The sequence below is a fragment of the Rattus rattus genome, chromosome 7, assembly GCF_011064425.1.
Source record: "Rattus rattus isolate New Zealand chromosome 7, Rrattus_CSIRO_v1, whole genome shotgun sequence".
Taxonomy (NCBI): Eukaryota; Metazoa; Chordata; class Mammalia; order Rodentia; family Muridae; genus Rattus; species Rattus rattus.
In genome coordinates this window covers 13166104-13187155 of record NC_046160.1, presented here as the reverse complement: position 1 = coordinate 13187155, position 21052 = coordinate 13166104, and the positions used below count along the sequence as shown (strand labels likewise).

At 41.5% G+C, this 21052-nt stretch overlaps 1 protein-coding gene across 4 annotated transcripts in view; it reads right to left on the bottom strand.

The window, feature by feature from the left end:
• Atl2 (atlastin GTPase 2) overlaps positions 1–18591 on the bottom strand; it is a 41517-nt gene extending 22926 nt beyond the window's left edge. For 3 of the 4 annotated variants that reach the window (XR_004388572.1, XM_032908843.1, XM_032908845.1), the window contains exons 1-2: positions 18440–18591; positions 3031–3275 (exon numbers count right to left, since the gene is read on the bottom strand). Coding sequence is in view for 3 of the 4 variants with exons in the window: in XM_032908843.1 (XP_032764734.1) it covers positions 3031–3275; positions 18440–18557 (363 nt within the window). In the remaining variant the exon portion in view is untranslated. The remainder of the gene's footprint in view (positions 1–3030; positions 3276–18439) is intronic. The other variant, XM_032908844.1, reaches the window with a different exon arrangement.
• Positions 18592–21052: the final 2461 nt, after the last annotated feature.

The following is a 21052-nucleotide window of genomic DNA, read 5'->3' as shown; positions in this document are numbered from 1 at the left end:
ACTCCACCTACCACTGCAGGTATAGCCAGAGCAAGAAACTGCAAGACCAACAGTCTTGTCAACAAATGAACTGCCAGAAAACAGGAAGACGGAGGGTTAGACCACTTTAAACACCGGCTTTCACAGTGTGTGCCTCAAGTGGAAGAAAACATTTGAAGCAACTGAAAAATGGACCAACTAGAAGATACTGTAAAACCTTAGAACGGACTGCTGGGGGCAGGGGTGTATATGAAAAAGACCCTGAAATATTCACTGATGTAGTTTATATGTCAGAGCTTACTCCTAAACACCAAGTAGGGTATGGGATAGTCAGATTATAGAGGAAAGATAACTGATAGAGCTCATGAATACAACAGAATGAAAATAATGGGCACATGTTACTACCTTTATACACGGTTAAATTTTTATCATAAAAAGCTTGAGAGAAAGCATTATGATTGAGCTTATAAAGTGGAAACAGCTGCATAGAATTCACCTGTACCGTCATTACTATCACCTAGTGTCAGGATTCTAAGTACTGTGTTACGCTGTCCACACACTATGTAATTTAATTCTGTATCATTTTTCCCTTTAAAACTGATTCCTAGAACTGAAATTCAATGATCTTTGCTCTAACAATGCCTACCAACTCTAAGATAACCTACTATATTTTCAAAGAATGTGATTCGTACAAGCAACAGACTAAAAAATACTAAGGTCAAAGCAAATCAAATATAAATATCCATCAACAGACTAATGAGTAAGTAAACACATTTTAATCATGTAGCAAAACAACAGATGAGTTACACTGCTCCGTGCAAAAGCACCAGTGAATCCGAGCACTAGGAAACGACTGAAGTAAGGCAGCAATTAGCTATGGACAGTTTCTTTCACTAGGGTCAAACCCAGGAAGGAGCAGGTGGGAAGAGGTCACAATAGCAGTTAATCTGGACAGTGATCATGAAGGTGTACATACATGTATAAAGTTTCATCAAACTGTTCATTACATATTTATGTATCTTTCAGTTTGTAGATCATACTTATTTTAAGGAAAAATATATGTATCTGAACTATCAGTAGAGACAATTTAGTATTCCACACAGCACTTGAGAACATACACATACTCTGAAAGAGAAAAGTCAACCATTTCCCATTACCATCAAATTCTGTCTCTGGTTGCATGATTTAATTTCCCTTCTATAAATCACATAAAGTGACTGTCATTTCTCCTTTACCTACATCTCATAGGAAAAGCAAGACCCACAATGAAAACAGTATATTATCAAGGGGTTGGGGATTTAGCTCAGCAGTAGAGCACTTGCCTAGCAAGCGCAAGGCCCTGGGTTCGGTCCCCAGCTCCGAAAAAAAGAAAAAAAAAAACAGTATATTATCAACAAAGTCAAAAGTCACACACTGTCTAATGCAGTTTCTAATCAACAAAATAAAGTGACTTCTATCAGGCATTCTACTATATATTGTCTAGTTGACAGCTAAGGGCGCTTCACCTTAGAAGCCACTAAATGAGCATGTAACATTACTACTCGTGCCAGTCTGTGTGCAGAAGAACCTCCTACAGCTCCTAAAGGGAGAGCTTCTCTAGTCCTGTGATTCTTAACGCAGTAAGTGAGAGATGTCTCTCCACTCTGGACAGTCACTGACTAGCCAGGGAGGTAGTGTCACTTGAGGTGAAACTTATCTATTATTCCTAGACAAGTGATCTAAGTTTCCTTCCCCTCCCCAACATTCTATCTTTGACCTATTTAGAATCAAAGGTATTTACAGCTCACAATTATACTATTAAAAAGTTAACTTAAGGAATCAGAGAGTCTCAAAATACAGAGAATTTTTATTGCTTTGAAGTGTACAGATTTTTTTTTAAAGTAACATAGCACTATTCATACATTTCAGTATTTCAGAAATAAGTCCTAAGTGGAAAACTTTAAAATAACTTTAATTGGCTAAACAAAATATTGTTTAATAATATGAACTACATTCTTGATACTAAGGTGCGCTAAAGAATGCCTGAGGAGATTTCTATGAAAAGAATTTACTGCAGTGCTTCCCAGAAAAACCAATGAGCATGTTCACCTTCTTTCTTATTTCAAGACAGATGCCCTACAGAGGTCAGTAGTCATCCAGGTGTTTAGATAACTACACAATTCAACTAAGTGTTAGTGTCTTCATGTAGCTTCTGAATGTCCAAGATCCCGGTAAAGCAATTCCACCTAGTTTCCCACTTTAAAATTTCCCAATACCTTCTTCTTCTTGCTCCCTGTCAAATTCCCATTCCCTCTGCTCGACTTTTGACTATTAAAAAAGCACTCTGATTGAAGTCAACCACTTCCCTCCACTTTTCTATAGGAAAGAAAAAAAAAAAAATGAAAACTCTCATACCATCTCAACGTGACAATATGTGGAGAAGAGAAATACACCTATCAAAACAGGCAAACATGCCTAGTCAAAACATTTTTGGTAGAAGCTAGAGTTACGTAATCAAGAAAAGGCCTTTCCTAACAGAGAGTAAACTAGCTAGAAAAAAGTTAACTAGAAAGCGTCATTAATTAATATGCCTAAACCATGAAAGCAGAGAAGGATACATAACAGCCTCACAGTATAGGAAGGCCTCTTATGGAAAGGTCAGCCACCAATAGGGAAAGATTCGAGAAACAGCAGCCTATTCTTTCAAAGAAAAACAAAAAACTATAGTACATTTAACTTACAAGAAGAGATAAGGCTCAGACGACATAGAAGCCACTCTAAAAGAATTGAATTTTAGCAATACAAATACAACTGGTGAAAAATACCAATATACAAGGTCTCTATTTCACTGACTGTACATCACCTAAACAGGAATAGTATAAAGAAATAACAAAGAGGTATGTGTGCATGTGTGTGCATGTGTGTGCACAGTACCTCAGTGATCTTTCAAGATATAATCAGATATTTGAGACATAGCTAAAAAGTAAACATATAACTGTGCCTCTGTCTTTTTTTAAAGTTGGTTGGCAATTCTGTATATTAGTTGGGGTCAATTTAAAAGACACTATTCACCTTGTTATACATATATCTAAGCATGAAGTCCAGGAGAAATGATTTCCCTTTACGAAAAGCTCCTGCCACAGATACCACGACTATGTTAAGGTCCCGGATGTGCTCCTGCAGCAGTATCCGCTCCAAAGCCTCTTCGTCAAGCTCAAAGTTATGGTCGTCTTCATGGGCAAGGACAATCTGTACTGGGCACGGTTTCCTCATGACCTCATCTGAGTTCACTAGGTCAGCATCTTCATAATCCTCACCTGGAATTTAAAGAAGAAACAGGTTACTTTAGTCCCTGAATTACCAACTTCTCCTCAAGTACCACACCTAAAGCAAAATCTGAAATACTCCCTCTCAGTAGAGCATTTGAGAATAGTTACAGAAAAGGGATATTCAAGTTCCTTAGATTTTCTATCCTTCTATAAAAGGACTATCAGTAAGATTTCCCATTTTATAAACAGAGAGAAAGAAACAACTACACTAGGTCCTCTCTTTCAGGTAAGCAAACTAAGCAGCTAATTGTGAGCCAGAGCGGATCTCAGCGCTCCACAAACACCGTGTGGTACGTAGGACCACTGCAGCTAGGCAGACACCGACAAACCAACTTCACCAGATGCTTTAGAGACCAACTTTCCTATAGTCATCACCTAGAAAACTATTCCACAGCACAAAGGTTAAATCAAATAGAATGTAGTGATTTTCATTTTGGAATTTGAAAAGTAAAATTAGGGTTCTAAAGGTATCCAAATATGACCCAATAAAGTTAACAAGTCCTAAAATCTTCAAATACGACTACAGCGCCCTTGCCAAAGCAAGGTACACAGGACTGTTGCCGTGAAGAAAGATGGCCACCGAGATGCCAGGGCCAGTGTCCACTGGGGCTTTTTGTCAAACACCACCACTACAACTTAAGAAAGAATATGCAGCTTCTGTAACCTTGCAGGCCCTTCTCTGTTCACCAGCACACAGGACACTGAGGTAACTTGTGCAGAAAGAGCTTCACTGAATAATAATGGTGAGATAACTATAGAAAATGTAAATGGAAGCAACTGCCCACGGCTTAGTTTTCTGTTCTTTCAAAGAAGGAAACGTGTCTAATAACTGCTGGTATGTACCTTGTTCAGTTTCTCTCCCAGTCTCCTGATCCCACAGAGCAATTAAGTTAACACTAGGGACTTTATCGATGCTTCTACGTCAAAAATTGTAAGCCACACTCACATTGTCCCCTAAGTGCCAATCTCCACTCCAAGGAGACCTCTGATATCTACTGTGTCCCATGCAAGAACTCCCCATTGTCCATGATGGCATTATTCGTGACAGTGAGACAAGCACTACCTGCATGAACACCACCCACAGAGCAGCGCCTCTGCCCACAGCAAGGACTGAACAGACTGGACACTTGATCTGCCTCTCCTGCCACATCACAAGGCACCTCTGACACTGCAGAGCCAAATGAACACAGTATCTCAAAACATGCTTTGGTAAGAGACTACAGAGAGTAAGCAAGTCTGAAGGAGAAACTTTGGAAGTAAAAACAATCTCCATTTAATTAGAGAGAGAATTGTCATTTCCTTTTTCATTTGGCTGCAACCCATTATAACATCTGAATTCACAAAAGTTGACTTTGCAGGACAGGTACACACAGTTAAAAATCCCAAGCTGAGACATCCTTAGGAAAGACTAAACCGGATGAGAGATAAAACAGTATGCAAATTGTAGGATTAAAACTTTCCAGTGGTTAACACAGGAAAAAGGTAAAATTCCCAGATCCACTGAGAGCCTCTCTGTGCCTATACTCACCTGTAAAGACTGGCCCTATGCTCAAAGAAGGATATCACCTAAGTATTCACGAGCTCACTGTACCACGTGTGTGTTGTTAAAGCCTTGAAGCAACCATACCTTGGGACCCCTATTTCTACAAACCGTGATAAGGGAAGATGGTCACAAAGGTGGTGACAAATAGGCACAAGTTTGCTTCCCACTGTTACTTCTGGGAGCAAAAAATCAAACCCGAGTGTCTCGAAACTGGAAAATGTTTTAGCCATAACTGACAAAATGGACAGCTTAAAATAAATATACTCTCTTAAGAATTAAAAACTGTTTTTAAGATCTGGGGTGTGTGTGTGTGTGTGTGTGTGTGTGTGTGTGTGTGTGTTTCTTCTGTGTCAGTAGTATGTGGACATGTGTATGTAAGTACAAGTGCCTGCAGGTCAGAGGTGCTGGGTCCCCCTGGAGCTGGGGTTGTGAGTGTTTCTGGGACCCATGAAGTAAGTGCTGGAACTTGAACTTAGATCCTCTGCATTCTTAATTGCTGAACTTCTCCCCAACCCTAAGAATGATTTGTAAATCAGCATAAAATTGACAGGAAAAAGCAGTTAAAGTAGTAGGCCAGCCCCAACTCTTCTTTTGATTTTTCTTTCGCTTTGTTTTTTAAAAATGTAAGTAATCAGGCACATGAGAAATTGGAGACACGAATGAAATCACAAAGAGTAAAGGGTGTAAGACAGGCACTTTGCTACAGACAAACAAAACATACAAGGCTTTTTTTAAACCCTGGCCAGAATGTAGCACATAACCATAGTCCCTAAAAAGGAAACTCATAAAGTGAGCACTATGCTCATTTCCAATCCCTTGGGAGGGAAGAACTAGGCAACAGGCAAATCTGAGTTCACAGATACTGACACAGCAGGAATGGTGAGGCTGGGGGGGCGGGGGGGAGCAGCCAGCAGCCCTGGGGCAAGGGCAACAAACCTCACGGTGCGGGAAACACTTCACTATACAAGGCTCAGCTGAGGTGTGCTACTCAAGGCTGGAAGGGAAAGCAACATCACGGAGCAGGCCCTTTCAGAAGTGGCTGTGAGAGACTGGGAAGATCTCACATCAAATCTCAAGCTAAAACACTAGAAAAGCCCCAATCCAGAATTAAGGATCTTGCCCTCAATCTAGATCCTATCTAAAATATGCCCAAACAAAGCCTAAAACTAGGACTTAAAAAGATCTGTAGGATGCAGTTTTGAAACAGTACAGGGGTGGGGGAAATCAGCTCAGTCAGCTCAAGTTTTTTTCATAAAAGAATAGGACCAGATTTCAAACCCATTGCATCAATGTAAAAAGCTCAGAACATGATACACACCTATAATCCTAGCAGAGGAGTGGGAACCAGAAGGCCTCCTGCCCAGTGGGACTAGTCAAATCAGTGAGTTCCAGGTTCACACACATGTGCTCACATACAGCAGAGAGGAAATTAGTACAATGAGAAGTTCCTTCTCAGTTTTCTGAATATACACCCCAAGGGTGAACCCTAATTTGTCAATTCTGAATGATCATAAAGTATCAGAGAGGCTAATTTTATCACAACAAAATGAGTAAAAATGAAAACTCTAGAATGCATAACATTATCATCAAGGAGGGATCCTGTCTCAAAAATTAAGGAAAACACCCAACACCAACCTCTGGCATCTAAGTATGTATGTAAACACATACACCACATACATACTCAACACACACAAAAGAAATTTAGTATAAACACAAACTGCTTGCCACCCAAGCATCAGAAAGTAAGTCTGGATCCCTGGCACCCACAAAAAACACCAGGCGCACATCTCAATCCCAGCACTGGGGAAGCAGCAGCAAGATCCCAGCCAGCCTAGAGAACTGGTGAGCTCAGGATCCAGGAGCAGAATGAGGTGAATGGTAACTAAAAGGACATGGGGAGCATGCATGCATACACACACACACACACACACACACACACAGAGAGAGAGAGAGAGAGAGAGAGAGAGAGAGAGAGAGAGAGAGAGAGAGAGAGAACACACAGAACAGAAATAAAAGGGAAATTTAGAACTAAATAGTAAATAAAATATTCACTGAATAGACATAAGGAGATGGGAAGACGCAAACAGTTGATGGTTGATGACCTTGAAAACATTCAAGGAAATTCTCCAAGTTGCAAGAGTAAAAAGAATGAAGAAAAAAACTAAGTCTCCAAGATGTGTGGCACAACATGCAACGTGTAGCTAAGAGTTCCAAATGAAGAACAGAGCTAAGAATAAGTTTAAAAAGAACAGTGCAAGTGAAAACGTCACCATATTTGTTTTTAGAGACTTACAAATTCCAGTATTCAGCATAAACACTATTAACACAAAATTTAAAATTACTGGCTTTTAAAATCCTGAATCTCTGCTTAGCCCACATATATACTGCTGCTTTCTGTACAAATTTTTTTCAAATTTTAACTTTTTTACTTTGTCATCTCAATTTTTTTTTTTAAAAAGGTAAATATCAAATTGTTTAAAAGTAACCCAATTGTCACTCTGGAAATGTACAGTGCTATTTTAAACTTTGAAAAACAAGAAATGAAAGAGCCTAAGTTATCTTCCAGCCTTAGCCAATATGATCAGCACAGCATAGCTGTGAAGAACAAGGCGACCTCGCTGCAGAGTGCAGCTCCAGGTCTGTGCAATCACCAGCTGCTTCGGTAGAAGCTGACGGGGCTGACTAATGATGTGGGAAACAGGATAGCACGCCTGTCAGCAAATACAAAACAGAAAACATAACCAAAGCAATAATGTTTTCAGACATACTGTATTCTGCAATCTATAAAATGCCTGAACACTGGGAAGAAGGATCTCAAAGAAGTAAGTTTTAGTGTCAAGTATGACTGGGGAAGACAAAAGATTAACAAGTGTCATTAAAGTTACAGAGGAGTGTTCCAGTGATATTACTGAACATTAAAAGGGAATTACTATTTGAGAATATCATCAACAAAATAAGAATTGCTCAGGAAGTGAGTGCACTATGCTAAGCTACAACGCCAAGAAGAGCAAGCAACAAACGGCCTCAAAGAACACTTAGCTGAGTCACTAGACGCCCGATGAAAGGACTCCATCAATAAAACACTTTCAAAGTGGGGGGGGTCATTAAAAATACTTGTTCTCTGGTATCTACTACAACATTTTAGAACATTAACAAGAAAAATAATAACCAATTAATAACTAAGAGATATTCCTAAATTGTTTGGAATAATGTAGTCCTCCTAGGTTGCTAAAATCTACCAAGGAAAGGGTGTCCTAGGCGGATTTAATTCTATTCCTAGAATAGCTTTAAAAGGGGATTCATGACACCTCCATCAATCAATTTAGTCAATCTCATTGAGAAAGTTCCTTTAAAAAACTTCATTAGTACTAAAAACACCCACCACTCAATAAGCTTTATTTGTTCTTAATGAAGGCCGCCAAATATTTTCCCAATCATTTATTTTCAGACTAAATGACATATAACACAAAATAGACTTTCTTTAAAAAAAAAAATCCTAACTAAAACTACTAACAGGAACTGATGACCTAACTTGAGCCTGTAAGAGTTAGTTCAGGGGCAGGGATGGCTTGCAGGTCTGAGCACTGGCTGCTCACAACCCTCTGTAACTCCAGTCCCAGGCCATCCCACGCCCTCGCCTGGCTTCTACACACTTCAGGCTCAAATGCAGCGCATGCACCTACAGACAGAACAGGAACACACATAGGATAAAAGGTTTTTAAAGAAACATTAAATTCACTAACAGCTGGCTGACTAAAAAAGGTGCTTACTGGTATGAAAGACTAAAAACGATCAGCTTTAAAATCAAATCCACTGACTGCCTTCAAAGAAAAAATAGGTGCAGATGGCTTCACGAGTTAATTATACTAAACATTAAAGGAAAAATAAGACCAACTCTATAGACTCTTCTAGGAGAGAAGAAAGGAGAATTCCTTCCAATTCACTTTATGAAGCCAAAATTACTACAGGTATCAAAACCAAAGACAATGACAGACACAAGACTATACATTAGTAACTCTTACAAGTAGACACAAGAATCTAACTCAGAGTAAACGGGAACCCTCACTTAATAAGAACTACTTTAAATAGACATTTGTACCACAAAATTCAAAGAAGATGTACAAATACGTAAACTGGCACAGAAAGAAACACACGATGCTATGGGATGTTAGGAGTAATATAAATTAACACCAGGCCAACTGCAATACCTTACATACCGCTAAATACTTGTCAGCACTCACACTCCTAGGTAGCTAGACAAGTGACAACATGTAACAATAAAATACTTAAACACAAATGTTCACAGCAGATTTATTCCCAATATCCAAAATCTGGAAATAATCCAAATGTTTGTTCATTTACTAGAAAGTAAATAAATTCTGTTAAATCCATAAAGCAAACTGCTACTTGGCAGTACAAGAAATTGGGTTATATACTTGCATCCAGATATGTGTGTGTGTATAAATATATATATACACACAGGTAAGCCTAAGTCACTTTGTATGCTAAGTGAAAGATGTCACACAGACATTACTGCACTATGTGGTTTCCTTTTATTCAATGCTTGAATTAAGCCAAACTGCAGTCACAGAACGAGTAGGAGCTATCGGGCACTGAGAATAAACACACTGACCATATCGTAGCAAGACATATAATTATGGAACAATGATAAGAATAAATGTGTTGAATACAAAAGAACTTTTAAAAGGAACTTTTTAAGGTATTATTCTATATCATGATTTTAGGTTATAAACTATAAATTTGTCAAAACTTTTCAAATATACTACTGAATCAGTGGATTTTATGTAAATTATCTTAGCATTTTTAATCAGATGTGCCTAATTCTTCATTTTCATTTCTTAATATAATCAATACTTTTATTTAAAAATTAAATTTTAAATTAAATAAAAAAGCATTTAAAAATCATTCTGCAGAACAAAAACATTCTAATCAGTATTTTCCACTTCTATGAAAATGTTCAGAAAAATTAGATCAATGTGATTAAAACCTGGAGCTGCTCTTGGAAAGGACCTGAGGTGACTTGGCACCAACCACAGGCAGCTCACAACTCCACCTGTTAACTCCATTAGTAACAAGGCCTCTGATCTCCACAGGTACCCGTAACTCACCTGAACACACACACACACACACACACACACACACACACACACAGGCCTCCACAGGCACCTGCACTTACCTGAACATAGCCATACACAGACAGACAGACACACACACACATACACACACACGAAATAAATATTTAAAAACTGGAGCTGTCCACCAATTCTAACACTCTTCGATCTAAAATATTTCCTCATGAACTAATTATAGGATCTTAAAAACATAATTTTGAAGTTTCTGATGGTGACAAATCTCTTGTCCACTTTAAAAAAAGGATTAACTCCTATTTAATTCTAAGTTTCTCATACTAACTTGTTTGTTTGTTGTTTGTTTTGTTTTGTTTTAAACAGGGTTTCTCTGTATATGTAACAGCCTTGGCTCTGGGGAACTCTTTTAGTTAGGGGGGTGGGGGGCACAGTCTTCTAGACCTAGTAGTGTCTTAGGCATCATCAATAAACTACACACCCTCCTTAGAAGATATTTCATGCACACATTGAAATACTAATACATGCTTAAAACTACCTCAACATTTAAAATGAAATGCCAAGGGCTTTACAGATCATGTAACCTAATTCACTTAGTCTAAAGCTACATGAGTAGGTGAGGTAGGCAGAAGGAGGCTAGATCACGGCATGTCTTCTACAGCAGTCGGTCTCAAACTTTTACTACAAATCTAAGGATCTTGTTACAATGGATATTCTGACTCCTTATATCTAAGAGGGGAGGGATTAAAACTGAGTTTGTAATTAGCTTCAAGATGATGCCAAAACTCATAGTCCTAAAAACATATGGAATAATAAAGGTCACAATATTTTACTTAAGTTTAGTATATAAATGTCATCCATTTAATCTTATTTCAGCAAGTCTCTAATAATGTTCAAACAAAGTCAGAAAAGGGAAAAGTTTTCAGGCTGTGCTATAATATTCTATTCTTCCTGGAGACTGCTGATATTCTTGGACAACCAAAGTCAGTGTAAGTATTGAGTCTATAGGAAGCACGAGAGACAAAGAATTAAACAAACTCTACTTATACAGAAAAGATAAAAGAGTATTTTAAAGTGTTAACACATTCTGTAGCAGGACTGAAAACAACTGCTCCAGAGAGCTCAGTGGTCACTTAAGTGAGCGAGTGTTCACAGTAGTAGTACTAGGACTGGCCTCCCAGTCTAACTAAGATGAGAACATTCACAAAGGTGAAGGAGACCTAAACTTCAATGAGATTAAATGTTTTATTGAAGGAGGAAAGCAGTATTAGCCAACCAGGCATTAGAAAACAGTTTAATTCCTAATTTGCTCCTAAAATAAAAATACCAGTAGAAATTTATAAAGTTAAATTTTTCTCTACAAAACTGAAGCACAATGCAAATGGAGGTAGTAGGGAAGATTCAAGATTCATCAACAGTGTCAATTACCATATACTTTCCTTTCCCCCCTGGATTAGTTCTGCCCCTGGTCAGGAATATGCTACCCTAAGAACCTTAAAATGCTTTGGAGAGTATATAATAGCTTATCTCCTCTTCATTATACTCAAACCAGAAAACAAAGCGTTGTTTTTCCTGTAAGATTCACATATTATCTTCCATTTGAAATCTATCCTGTTTCCATAGCAACCAGCACTGATGCCATACCATTTTTGCTGTTCCCACTTAAAGAACACTATGGCATAAAATCCTTTTATGCACTTTATGGAACTAGATGAGGGAAAATGTAAAATATATTATATGTGGATGCAAATTATTTTTTCCAAAAACTGCCATGAAGTGCTGATCAGTTCTTTAAACAATATACTTGGGTACCAGATGCATTTTAGGATTTAAAAAAAAAAAAAACTACTTAAATTAAGCTCTGGACCTAGTTTTGTACTTAAAATCAGGTTGTCAATGAAGACATCTTAGAGATAAGAACATCTCTCTGTCCCCAGAGAGGTCAGGTGAAGGCTAACTTTAAAACTATAGGCTAAGAATACAGGGCATTATCCCTAAGGACAGCCACGAAAAACTCTGTAGCAGAGGACTGACAAGATCAACTCGCTGCTAAGATAAACTGAAGGTGATGAGTAGTAAGAACTGTAAATGATCTAGAAACGGGAGATCAGATATAAGGCATCAGAAGAGCTTGATACAGGGCCAGAAGCCCAAGGCCAAGGGGACAGTGAAAATGGCAAAGACAAGAGCTCCTTCATCAAGGCCCTTCTTTGGCCCCCGACAATGGGCTAACAATAAAATTATTCCACATTTTTATAAAGGGTACTGTGTTTCCTTAAAAGTGTTTACTAAGTAGCAATATACTCCATGTCCACTTCCAAAATACTGGCACAATGACAACAAAGTTTTATAACACAGTCAGGAAGAATAAATCAAAAACCAAAACAGGGTTCCTTGACTTGGACAAATAACAGTTCCCTTCTTGGCCCAAAAAGTAACTTTGTGACTTAAAGGGTAACAAGTCCGTGAAAACCATCTAGCAAGGGAATTGCACATACATACATGGGCTTAAATTCAGAAGAGTTAACAGGAAAAATCTCAAGTCTTGAGAAAATTGAAGACACAAAGTTCTATTGTACCCTATCTCTCTGTACCTGACAGAGACAACTATTACAGCAGCAATTCAAAAACAATACATTCAAAACTCAGATTTATCTCAACGCAGGCAAAATGTCTGGTATGAGATTGGCTATAAAGAGAATGGTCCCCCAACAAATAACTATCCTTCAAACTAGATAAAATGTAATTAATCTGGAAAAAAACAAAAACAAAGGATTTCAAAAGTCAGTTTTGCCTCAGCTGGCTGGGTGGCACACCCTTTAATCCCAGCACTCAGGAGGCAGAGGCAAGCAGATCTCCATGAGTTTGAGGTTAGCCTGGTCTACAGAGTGAGTTCCAGGACAGTCAGGAATACACAGAGAGACCCTGTCTCCAAAAAAAAAAAAAAAAAAAAAAAAAGACAAAAATGAAAACTCTTGTTTCCTACTCTCCTCTCTCCTTCTGTCCCTTCTAAGACAATGGTAGAGTCCATGTCAGGATTCTCTGTAGTAAATAATACACCTGCTCAAAGCCAAGGGGAAGAAGACAATGGTAGAGTCCATGCCAGGATTCTCTGAGGTAAACAATACACCTGCTCAAAGCCAAGGGGAAGAAGAACAACTGCACCACATTTTGAACAACCAAGTTTCTCCAAAAATTATTCAGTCATCTAAAGCCAATTTGGGGGCATGGGGAGTTTGAGACAGGGTTTCTCTGTGTAGCCCTGCTGTCCTGGAGCTCGATTTGTAGACCAGGCTGACCTCAAACTTAAAGGAAGATCCACCTGCCTCTGCCTCCCGAGTGCTGGGATTATGGGTGCGCCACCCCCTCTTCCTCCTCCACCCCAGCATTAGAATCAAACCTTTGTTCCTCTTAACTACGGAAAAACAGCCCATATTCCTTTATTATTAAACACGCTTAACACAACCGGATTTTTCCAGTAGATCCCAGTTGCTTTTAAATACTTTTACACCTCTTTAGATTGAAAATTCTTAAAAATTAGAATTTCAAGAATGCCATAGTTTCTAGAATGCTTAAATTGTTTTGTAAAAGAAGCAACTCGCTGCCTACTAAGGTACATGCCTTATATTTCACTGAGACCCACACAATCTTCAAAGCCTAATAAAACCCACACTAAAACTGGGAGATGCTAGTAAGAATGCTTACTACCAAGCCTGAAGAGCTTGAGTTCGATCCGGAGACCCCACATGATAGGAGAGAAGCACTCACTGCATGTGGCGCTCTAGCTGGTAGGCACACTCACTGCTACAGACTTTGGCACCTGACACAAGCTACAGAAAATGTCTCTACCATTTTGCCTGTAGGCATGTCTGTGGGGATTTTCTTAGTGATTGATGTGGGAGGGCCCAGCCCACTAGAGGTGGACAGTGGTCCTGGGTGGTATAAAAAGCAGGCTGACCACGCCATGGAGAGCAAGGCAGGGTTTCTCCATGGTCTCTGCTGGAGTTCCTGCCTTGGTCTCCCTCAGTGACAGACTGTGAACACGACATGCAAGTCAAACAAACCCTTTCCTCCCCTAATGGCTTTTGATCTCTGTGTTAATACAACAGTAGAAGCAAACTGAGACACACACACAAATATGTTTTAGAAAGCAACAAACATATACTCTATCATGGGCTTCCCACAAAGGTCTTATAAGGAGCTTATGAATAATAGATGAGGACTTCTTCTACCATGGTCCCAATTGGAAATTTTGCCAAAAGGAGAAAAAAAAAAAAAAAAAAGTACTAGAGTTCTAGATAGCCGTCTCGAATCAGGTAGGTATCTTTCTATCTTTGCACCCAGAGTTCTGGCAGTAAGCTAGCTACCTGGGCAGCCACTAACTGGCTACACAAGCTTCAGTCAGAGATAGATGCAGTTCTATGAAAGAATCTCCATTAAACTAAAGTTAGAAAGTAAATCCCCTTTATTCTGCTTGTACTGGCCAGAAAACCATGTATGGTTAGTTAAAAGTGCATATTATCCCATTGGGAAAATGACTTCATGACTTACATGTCATATACCCATAAAATCAACTATTGCATAGCTATTTATCCCAGGGTGGTGAAAATCAGTAATTTACTACAAAATCCTATCTGATGTGTGCATACACAAACACAGAGACAGACAATGTAACCATCATGTGAAAACTGCTATAACCATCATGTGAAAACTGCTAACAGCTATTTGAGTTTACACTATGGAACCCTAGGACCCTCACAGCCCCTAACAAGTAGGGCAGCCTACGTATCTGACTTTTTTCCATAGGCTCCACCTTTGCCTGATTCCTTTTCATTCTAAGGGTAGTGTGACTACTACAGCTCTGTGACAGATCACTTTGCTCTGCCGCAAAGGGCCTGGGTCAATCTTAAGCACTGCAAGGAAAGCTAACAAAAGCACCCAGCCCATTTACTTCACTTACACAGCAGAGCCTTAAGCATATGTGGCAATCACTAAAGAGCCCTCATCTCCTCTAACCCTGGTGAGAAATAGATCAAGTACCTGAGAAGTTTCTGGGACTGGAGAAACAGCACACACTCCCTTCAGTGGGAATAGTGACTGACCTCCCTCCCAAAAACACAGGGCTTTAAGAATAAAATCAGGGGCTTTAAGTACTTTATTAAGAATCAAATAGCACCTGTCATCTAATAGGATATGAAACAAAACTTCAGCAATAAAGTCATTGTGAGATAAGTTCAGTTACTCTGTGGTCACATCTATCTATCTTCCCTAAGGTTTTAAAAAATAAATAAGTAAATAAATAAATAAAAGGCTTGATTTCTCTGAAGTAACAAACCTGAGATCTAAAAACCTTCAATGGTTGCAAAATAAGAAAACCACTGCATTTAAGGAGGAGGAAAGAAATAAAGTTGTTTCTCTGTACTTTCCCCAGAGAAAACCCTCCTTATAAAGTCACTAAATCAACATTTTAAAAAGTTATTCCTACTTCTGAGCCTAACGTTCCTGGCTTTTGAGAGCTCACCTGAAAAGGTTTTGCTCTCACTTGTACATCAAACCTATGTTCCAACTGAACACAGACAAGAACTGTCCGTGTGTCTCACAGTTAAAGTGTCTTAACTCCAGCAGCATCACCCTGGCTGGCCTTAGTCACCCCAGGGAGCTGCCTGGTTCCAGTTGTGGAAAAATGTGATGTAGGAAGAGGTCTGACAATTTTATTTCAGGGAATAATCAGAAATTCTATCATGAAGTTAAAAGCCACACTAAAGAAAGGCTGTAGAGATGGCTCAGTGAGGACAGCCCGTGCTCAGTTCCCAAACCCACATAAAATGGCGCACAGTAACCCAGAACTCCATCTCCAGGGGATCAGACACCTCTGGCCTTTGTGGGCACCTATACTCACACATATTTTTAAACATAAATATTTAAAAAGAAACAAAAAACTCTGAAAACCTGTACACCTATGTGGACTCCACTACAGCTAGAGTCTCATTTTCTCTCCTGACTTATGTCCCTATAATAATCCCTTTACTGTAAAGTAGCTTCTTCTTCCCCCTCCCCATAAAAAGAATTCCAGAGAATTTCAAAAACACTTTACCAAACAGACTGAGCACCTACAGAAAGAATCCTAGAACCCTATTAACTTAGGGTCAGTCATATTCTTTCACTGAGTGTTGGATCCTAAAACCATTCTGGATGTGGGCGTAACATACAGCACTCACCCTAATATTTGGAAGACCCTCGGTTTGAGCTTCAACACTTGGAGGGAAATGACTTGGGGTTGTTTTCTTTTTTACATGAGCACACCCAATTTAGTTTGTAATGCAGGTGACTCAGGAGCAATCTAGTAGGTGTAGGACCTGCCTTAGAAGTCATTGATCGGAATGGCTATTAAGTGAAAGTCTTCCACACATGACCACCAAAGGAAAGGTCGATATCTATGAGCAGCAGAAGAACAGTTAATAAGTGTTAGGCAAGCACTACTTATCAATAGTGACAACTTTGGAGTTTGGTTTCTGTAAGAATCTGTTTTCATTTTAATCCCAGTGTGGGCGAAGTGGCTGCTTCACATGGTGCCCAGCAGCTGACTAGGATTCCCCAGCTGCAGATAGTTTATATGATTGTATGACGACTGGAATTCTGCGGGGTTTTCAGAGGGTATATAAATGCTAGGGCCCCACGAGGCCATGCGGGTTGTTGGTCATTTGCTGGTGGTGGCGGTTTGTTAAATAGTTGGGCACAAAAAAGAAACAAGAAGAAAAAATTAGATATCCTGACATCGAAGATCAAACTTGCCCTAATCAGCAGGAAGTAGTCTAACGATAATGTCACCCCTTTCCCACCCTGACTTTATTCAGGGATCTCTTTCCTCTCCTCTCTCTTATCTAGGGGGTTGAAAGTGTGGAAGAATGTGGTGGAGAAGGGTGGAAGAAAGAACCCACAAAATAGCCAAAGGCAGCAACAACATTCCCAAGAGCCTTATCTCTTCTCAACGTCTAATAGTATAAAGACATGCTCTTAACTATGACTGGATCAAATGTATGCTTTTCCTACTGTGGAAAGTATTTTGACACTACATTTCAAACTGTACACACACACACACACACACACACACACACACACACACACACACGTGCACACACGCACGCTTTCCAAAACAAAAATCAGCCACCTAAAGGTTAAAAAAAAAAGACTTTCTGGAAGTACTTTCAAGGGCAGAGGGCTCCCATAGTAGCAGTTCTGATAAGAGTCTGTGGTTGACAGGTGACAAACTTTATTTCCTTTTCTTTTTCTCGTTGGAAAATTCTAGTTTATCCTCATCTCTGACTTATGTCCAAGATAAATGAGGAAATGCAATCTAAAGTTTTCTATAAAGTGTCTGTAGTAATTAAATTTAATCAAAGTGTCTTAAATTTCATCCAGTAAAACCTTTATCAGATTGTGGAAAAGGAAATACAAAAGCAATCTCATACTCAGTGTGTTTACTCTACGCTTATCTAGACCTCACGTATCTAACCGTAGGCTCTTACTATTGCTAAGCCTTTGAAAAACTTTATGCATTTAACCATCACAACTCTCAATAAGGACTTCGTGCGTTCATTCGCACCACGGTGAAAGATCAAATGCTAAACTCCTAAAAATAGGGGTGCTGTGAGTGAGAGCAACACACAACACCGCGCTGCCAACGCAACTGCGTCTTCGAGGGGGCAGGGGCGCCATGTACACATACAGTAGGAGCTCACATTCAGCAAAACCCAGGAACTAGACGGATCAGGTGACCAGACACTTTCAGCCTGAAGCGAATGACTAGCAGCCCCAGGGCTCCTAACCCCAGTTTGACAACCGAAGCCAACACTTGCAACCCTGGCCGATCCATGCACAACTCGTGAGAATGGGTTTGGCGGATCCAAGAGCTGGTGAGGCTGAGCCCGGGCCCCAGCCCTGGCCTGCGGACTGCGGCTCCCACCGGGAAGGGTGTGTGTGAAGAGAGAGCTCTGCGACCTGGCAGCCAGGTGCCAGCGGTTCCCGCGTCCTCCACCGCCGCCGCGGGGCCCAGCGCGTCCCGCTCGTCCCTCCCTTCCCGGCCCGCGCTAGGCACAGAGGGCAGCAAGTGCCCGCCGGGTGACCGATCCCGCACCACCCGCCGACCTCCGCGCGTCCCAGCCCCGCGGCCCCAGCTCAAGGCCGCCCCCTCGGGTCCGGGCGGACACCGCTGCGGCCACGAGGCGGCGGCGGGCAGGGGGCCGGGCTGCCCGTTCACCCCGCCAGCTGTGAGAGCCGAGGCCCTCGAGCCGCCCTCTCAGGCCGCGCGGCGGAGCGCGGGGCGCGGCTGAGGCTAGGCCCTGCGAACGAGCTAACGAGCGAGCAAACGAGCGGACGCAGCGGCGAGAGCCGAGCCCAGCCAGCCGCGGTCTTCGACCCTACCGGGCGACCGGTGCCCGCCAGCCCGAGCGGCCGCGGCCTCCCTGACTCCCGGCCCCCGTGGCCTCGGCCCCGCTGGCCCGTACCTAAGGAGGTCGTGGACGAGACGTGGTTAACCCCGACGCTCGAGTCGCTAGTCTGTCGCCGGCGCCTCAGCCCCTGCTGCGGCTGCTGCCTTCGCGCTGCCTCGTCCCCCTCCGCCATCTTGTACCGATTTAAAATTAACTCCCCACTGACGTCAAACGCCGCCGCCGCTTTATCAACCTCCCGGGAGCCGGCCGGGCGGCCTGCGGGTCCTAGCGCCGCCCTCTAACTGCGCGGCCCAACCACGCCCATCCGTGCCCTCGCCCCGCCTCCGCCCCAGCCAGCCTGCCGCGGGGCTCCGCAGCTCTCAAACTTCTAAGAAGAAGTGGGGGACCCCCACTGCGGCCTGCGCCACCCCGCCTCCACCTCCCCGCACTCGGTGCCACACCCCCTTGCCGCAGGGCGGAGAAGGCATCTCTGGAGAACCAAGTCCCTTCTTTCCCAGATCTCTTCGCATCTCTAAAGTTGACTGCACGTGAGGTTACATTAGCATCCTTTCCCTCTTAGCTTTCCTATACCCAGCCCTCTCCCCTGCGAAGCCAGTGCCCCGCTTGTCTTGATATTTCCTTTGCCCTGCACAGAAAGGATTTCTCTTTCCACCACTGTCCTACAATTTGTTTGCATTCCCATCGGCTTCTGAAAACCTACTTTCCCCCTCTCAACTATGCATATCTGGTGCCCAAAAAAATCACTCAGAGAAAGAATTCTAACACACCCTTTCCTAACTGTGATGAACCTTCTTCTGGGGATCCAGTGGCATCAGGTAGAAAGTTCGAGAAACTCAGTAACAGAAATGTCTACCTGTGGAGGCATCTATGAAACACAGTTCCTATTCTCATGAATTTGTACCACAACCACGGCTACGTGAGAAATTCCTTTTCTCTGGTAAATGTGGGAGCCCAGGTGTCCAAATGACTGCCTTGTCCTGATCTCTTAAGCCTAAACTTTGCAACCTTTAATTCCACAAAACCTCTAAAACAACGTTAGTGTCATCAAACTTCGAAGGACTTCATTCTAGAGGGGCTTTTGTTGGACTGTCTGGGGATTATTAAGTTACCTGTTCTCTATCTTTGGAGACACCTATTGTGAGATCCTTCTACACTAATTCCGTGTGCTGGCTCCATGTTTCCTGAGCAAGCTAGTAACGTGCTTGCTTGACAACAGATTTGCTTGCTTGCTTTTCTCTTCTTTTTGTTTGTTTCTTTGTTCTTTTTCAAGATATGGTTTCTCTATGTAACAGCCCTGGCTATCCTGGAACCCACTTTACAGACAAGGCTGGCCTCAAATTCACAGACCTCACCTGCCTCTGCCTCTTGAGGGCTGGGATTAAAGGCCTGGGCCTCCACACCGGACTTTGGATTTTCTTTTATAATTTCCCTATGCAATAACTGTTGGATATTGTACACTCTGCAGCGTGCAATTACTACCTTGGGCACGAGACAAGATGCCAACGTGAGTGGTTTTGCCTTCGAAGACTAAGCTGCCATTTATTGCTAGCAGTTATGTGGCACTGAGTACAGCCTCCCAGATATCCTGGGAAAGTTAACCATTCCCAAAGCTGCGCTGCTGGCCAATCGGTCTTCAGATCAAGTTCTGCTGTCAGACACTGACACCTCACAGGCTCGGCTACAGTGCCCCAGACAGATCCACACCTCCTGGCTCCAGTGAATATAGAGAAATCTAACTCGGGTGGTCACAGAATGAACACTGACCCACGGTCACCTCAAATCCAAATTTAAAAAGCTACCTTCATTAATTACCTCTCTTCTATTTCAAACCGGAGAAAGGTGCATTCCAGACTTCTTTCTCGTCTTTCCACTCAAGTCTTACATTGTGACTGCCGAGTCTCTCCCTCACTCGCTTCCTCTCCAGCACCACCCTAGCCTGTAGACCTTCAGCCCCTCATCATCTCCCCCTAGTCCCCTGTAACAAGGCACTTTTCCTTCTCCTGTAGATTCTTCACCCAGTCACAGGTTTGAGATTTCTTCATACAATAGGATTGCAGGGTTGCTCTGCTCAGGGCAAAGTCCAAACTGTAGTTGACAAAGCCTTTTACAATGTAAACACTGCCTTTTTTTTTTTTTCTTTCCATTTCTCTGAAATTCGGATTCATCTAATGCTTCTAAACTTCCAGGTTCCACAGTGCTAGGCTAAAGCGTTTTCATGGGATCAAATCAGCATTCTGACGCTATGATCTTGTATCTATGGAATGCTTCCTGTTCTGGGCACTTAGTGCTTTACATGTTAAGTCCTTGACTCTGTCAAATAATCTTGAGAAGTTAATGCTATCACTGCTGTCTGCTTGCCCTGCTGCTGGTGTGACCCAGCCAGCCTCAATAGCAGGTGTCATGTTGGAAGACGTGCAGAGGACCTCCTACGATCATCACCACTGTCCCAGTGCCCTGCTTACATATCGAGAGTGTCTACAGGGGGCAATTCATGGCTAAATAGTGTTTAAAAATAATAATCATTTTGAAAAAGAGTAAAGGAAGTTCAAATAATCCTAGTAATTTACAAATATTGGACCATAACCATTTCTCAACCTTATTCAAAGTCAGGAAAGAACACACTCAAAATCAGTTCTTTTTAAATAAACCTTTTTATACGAATATAGA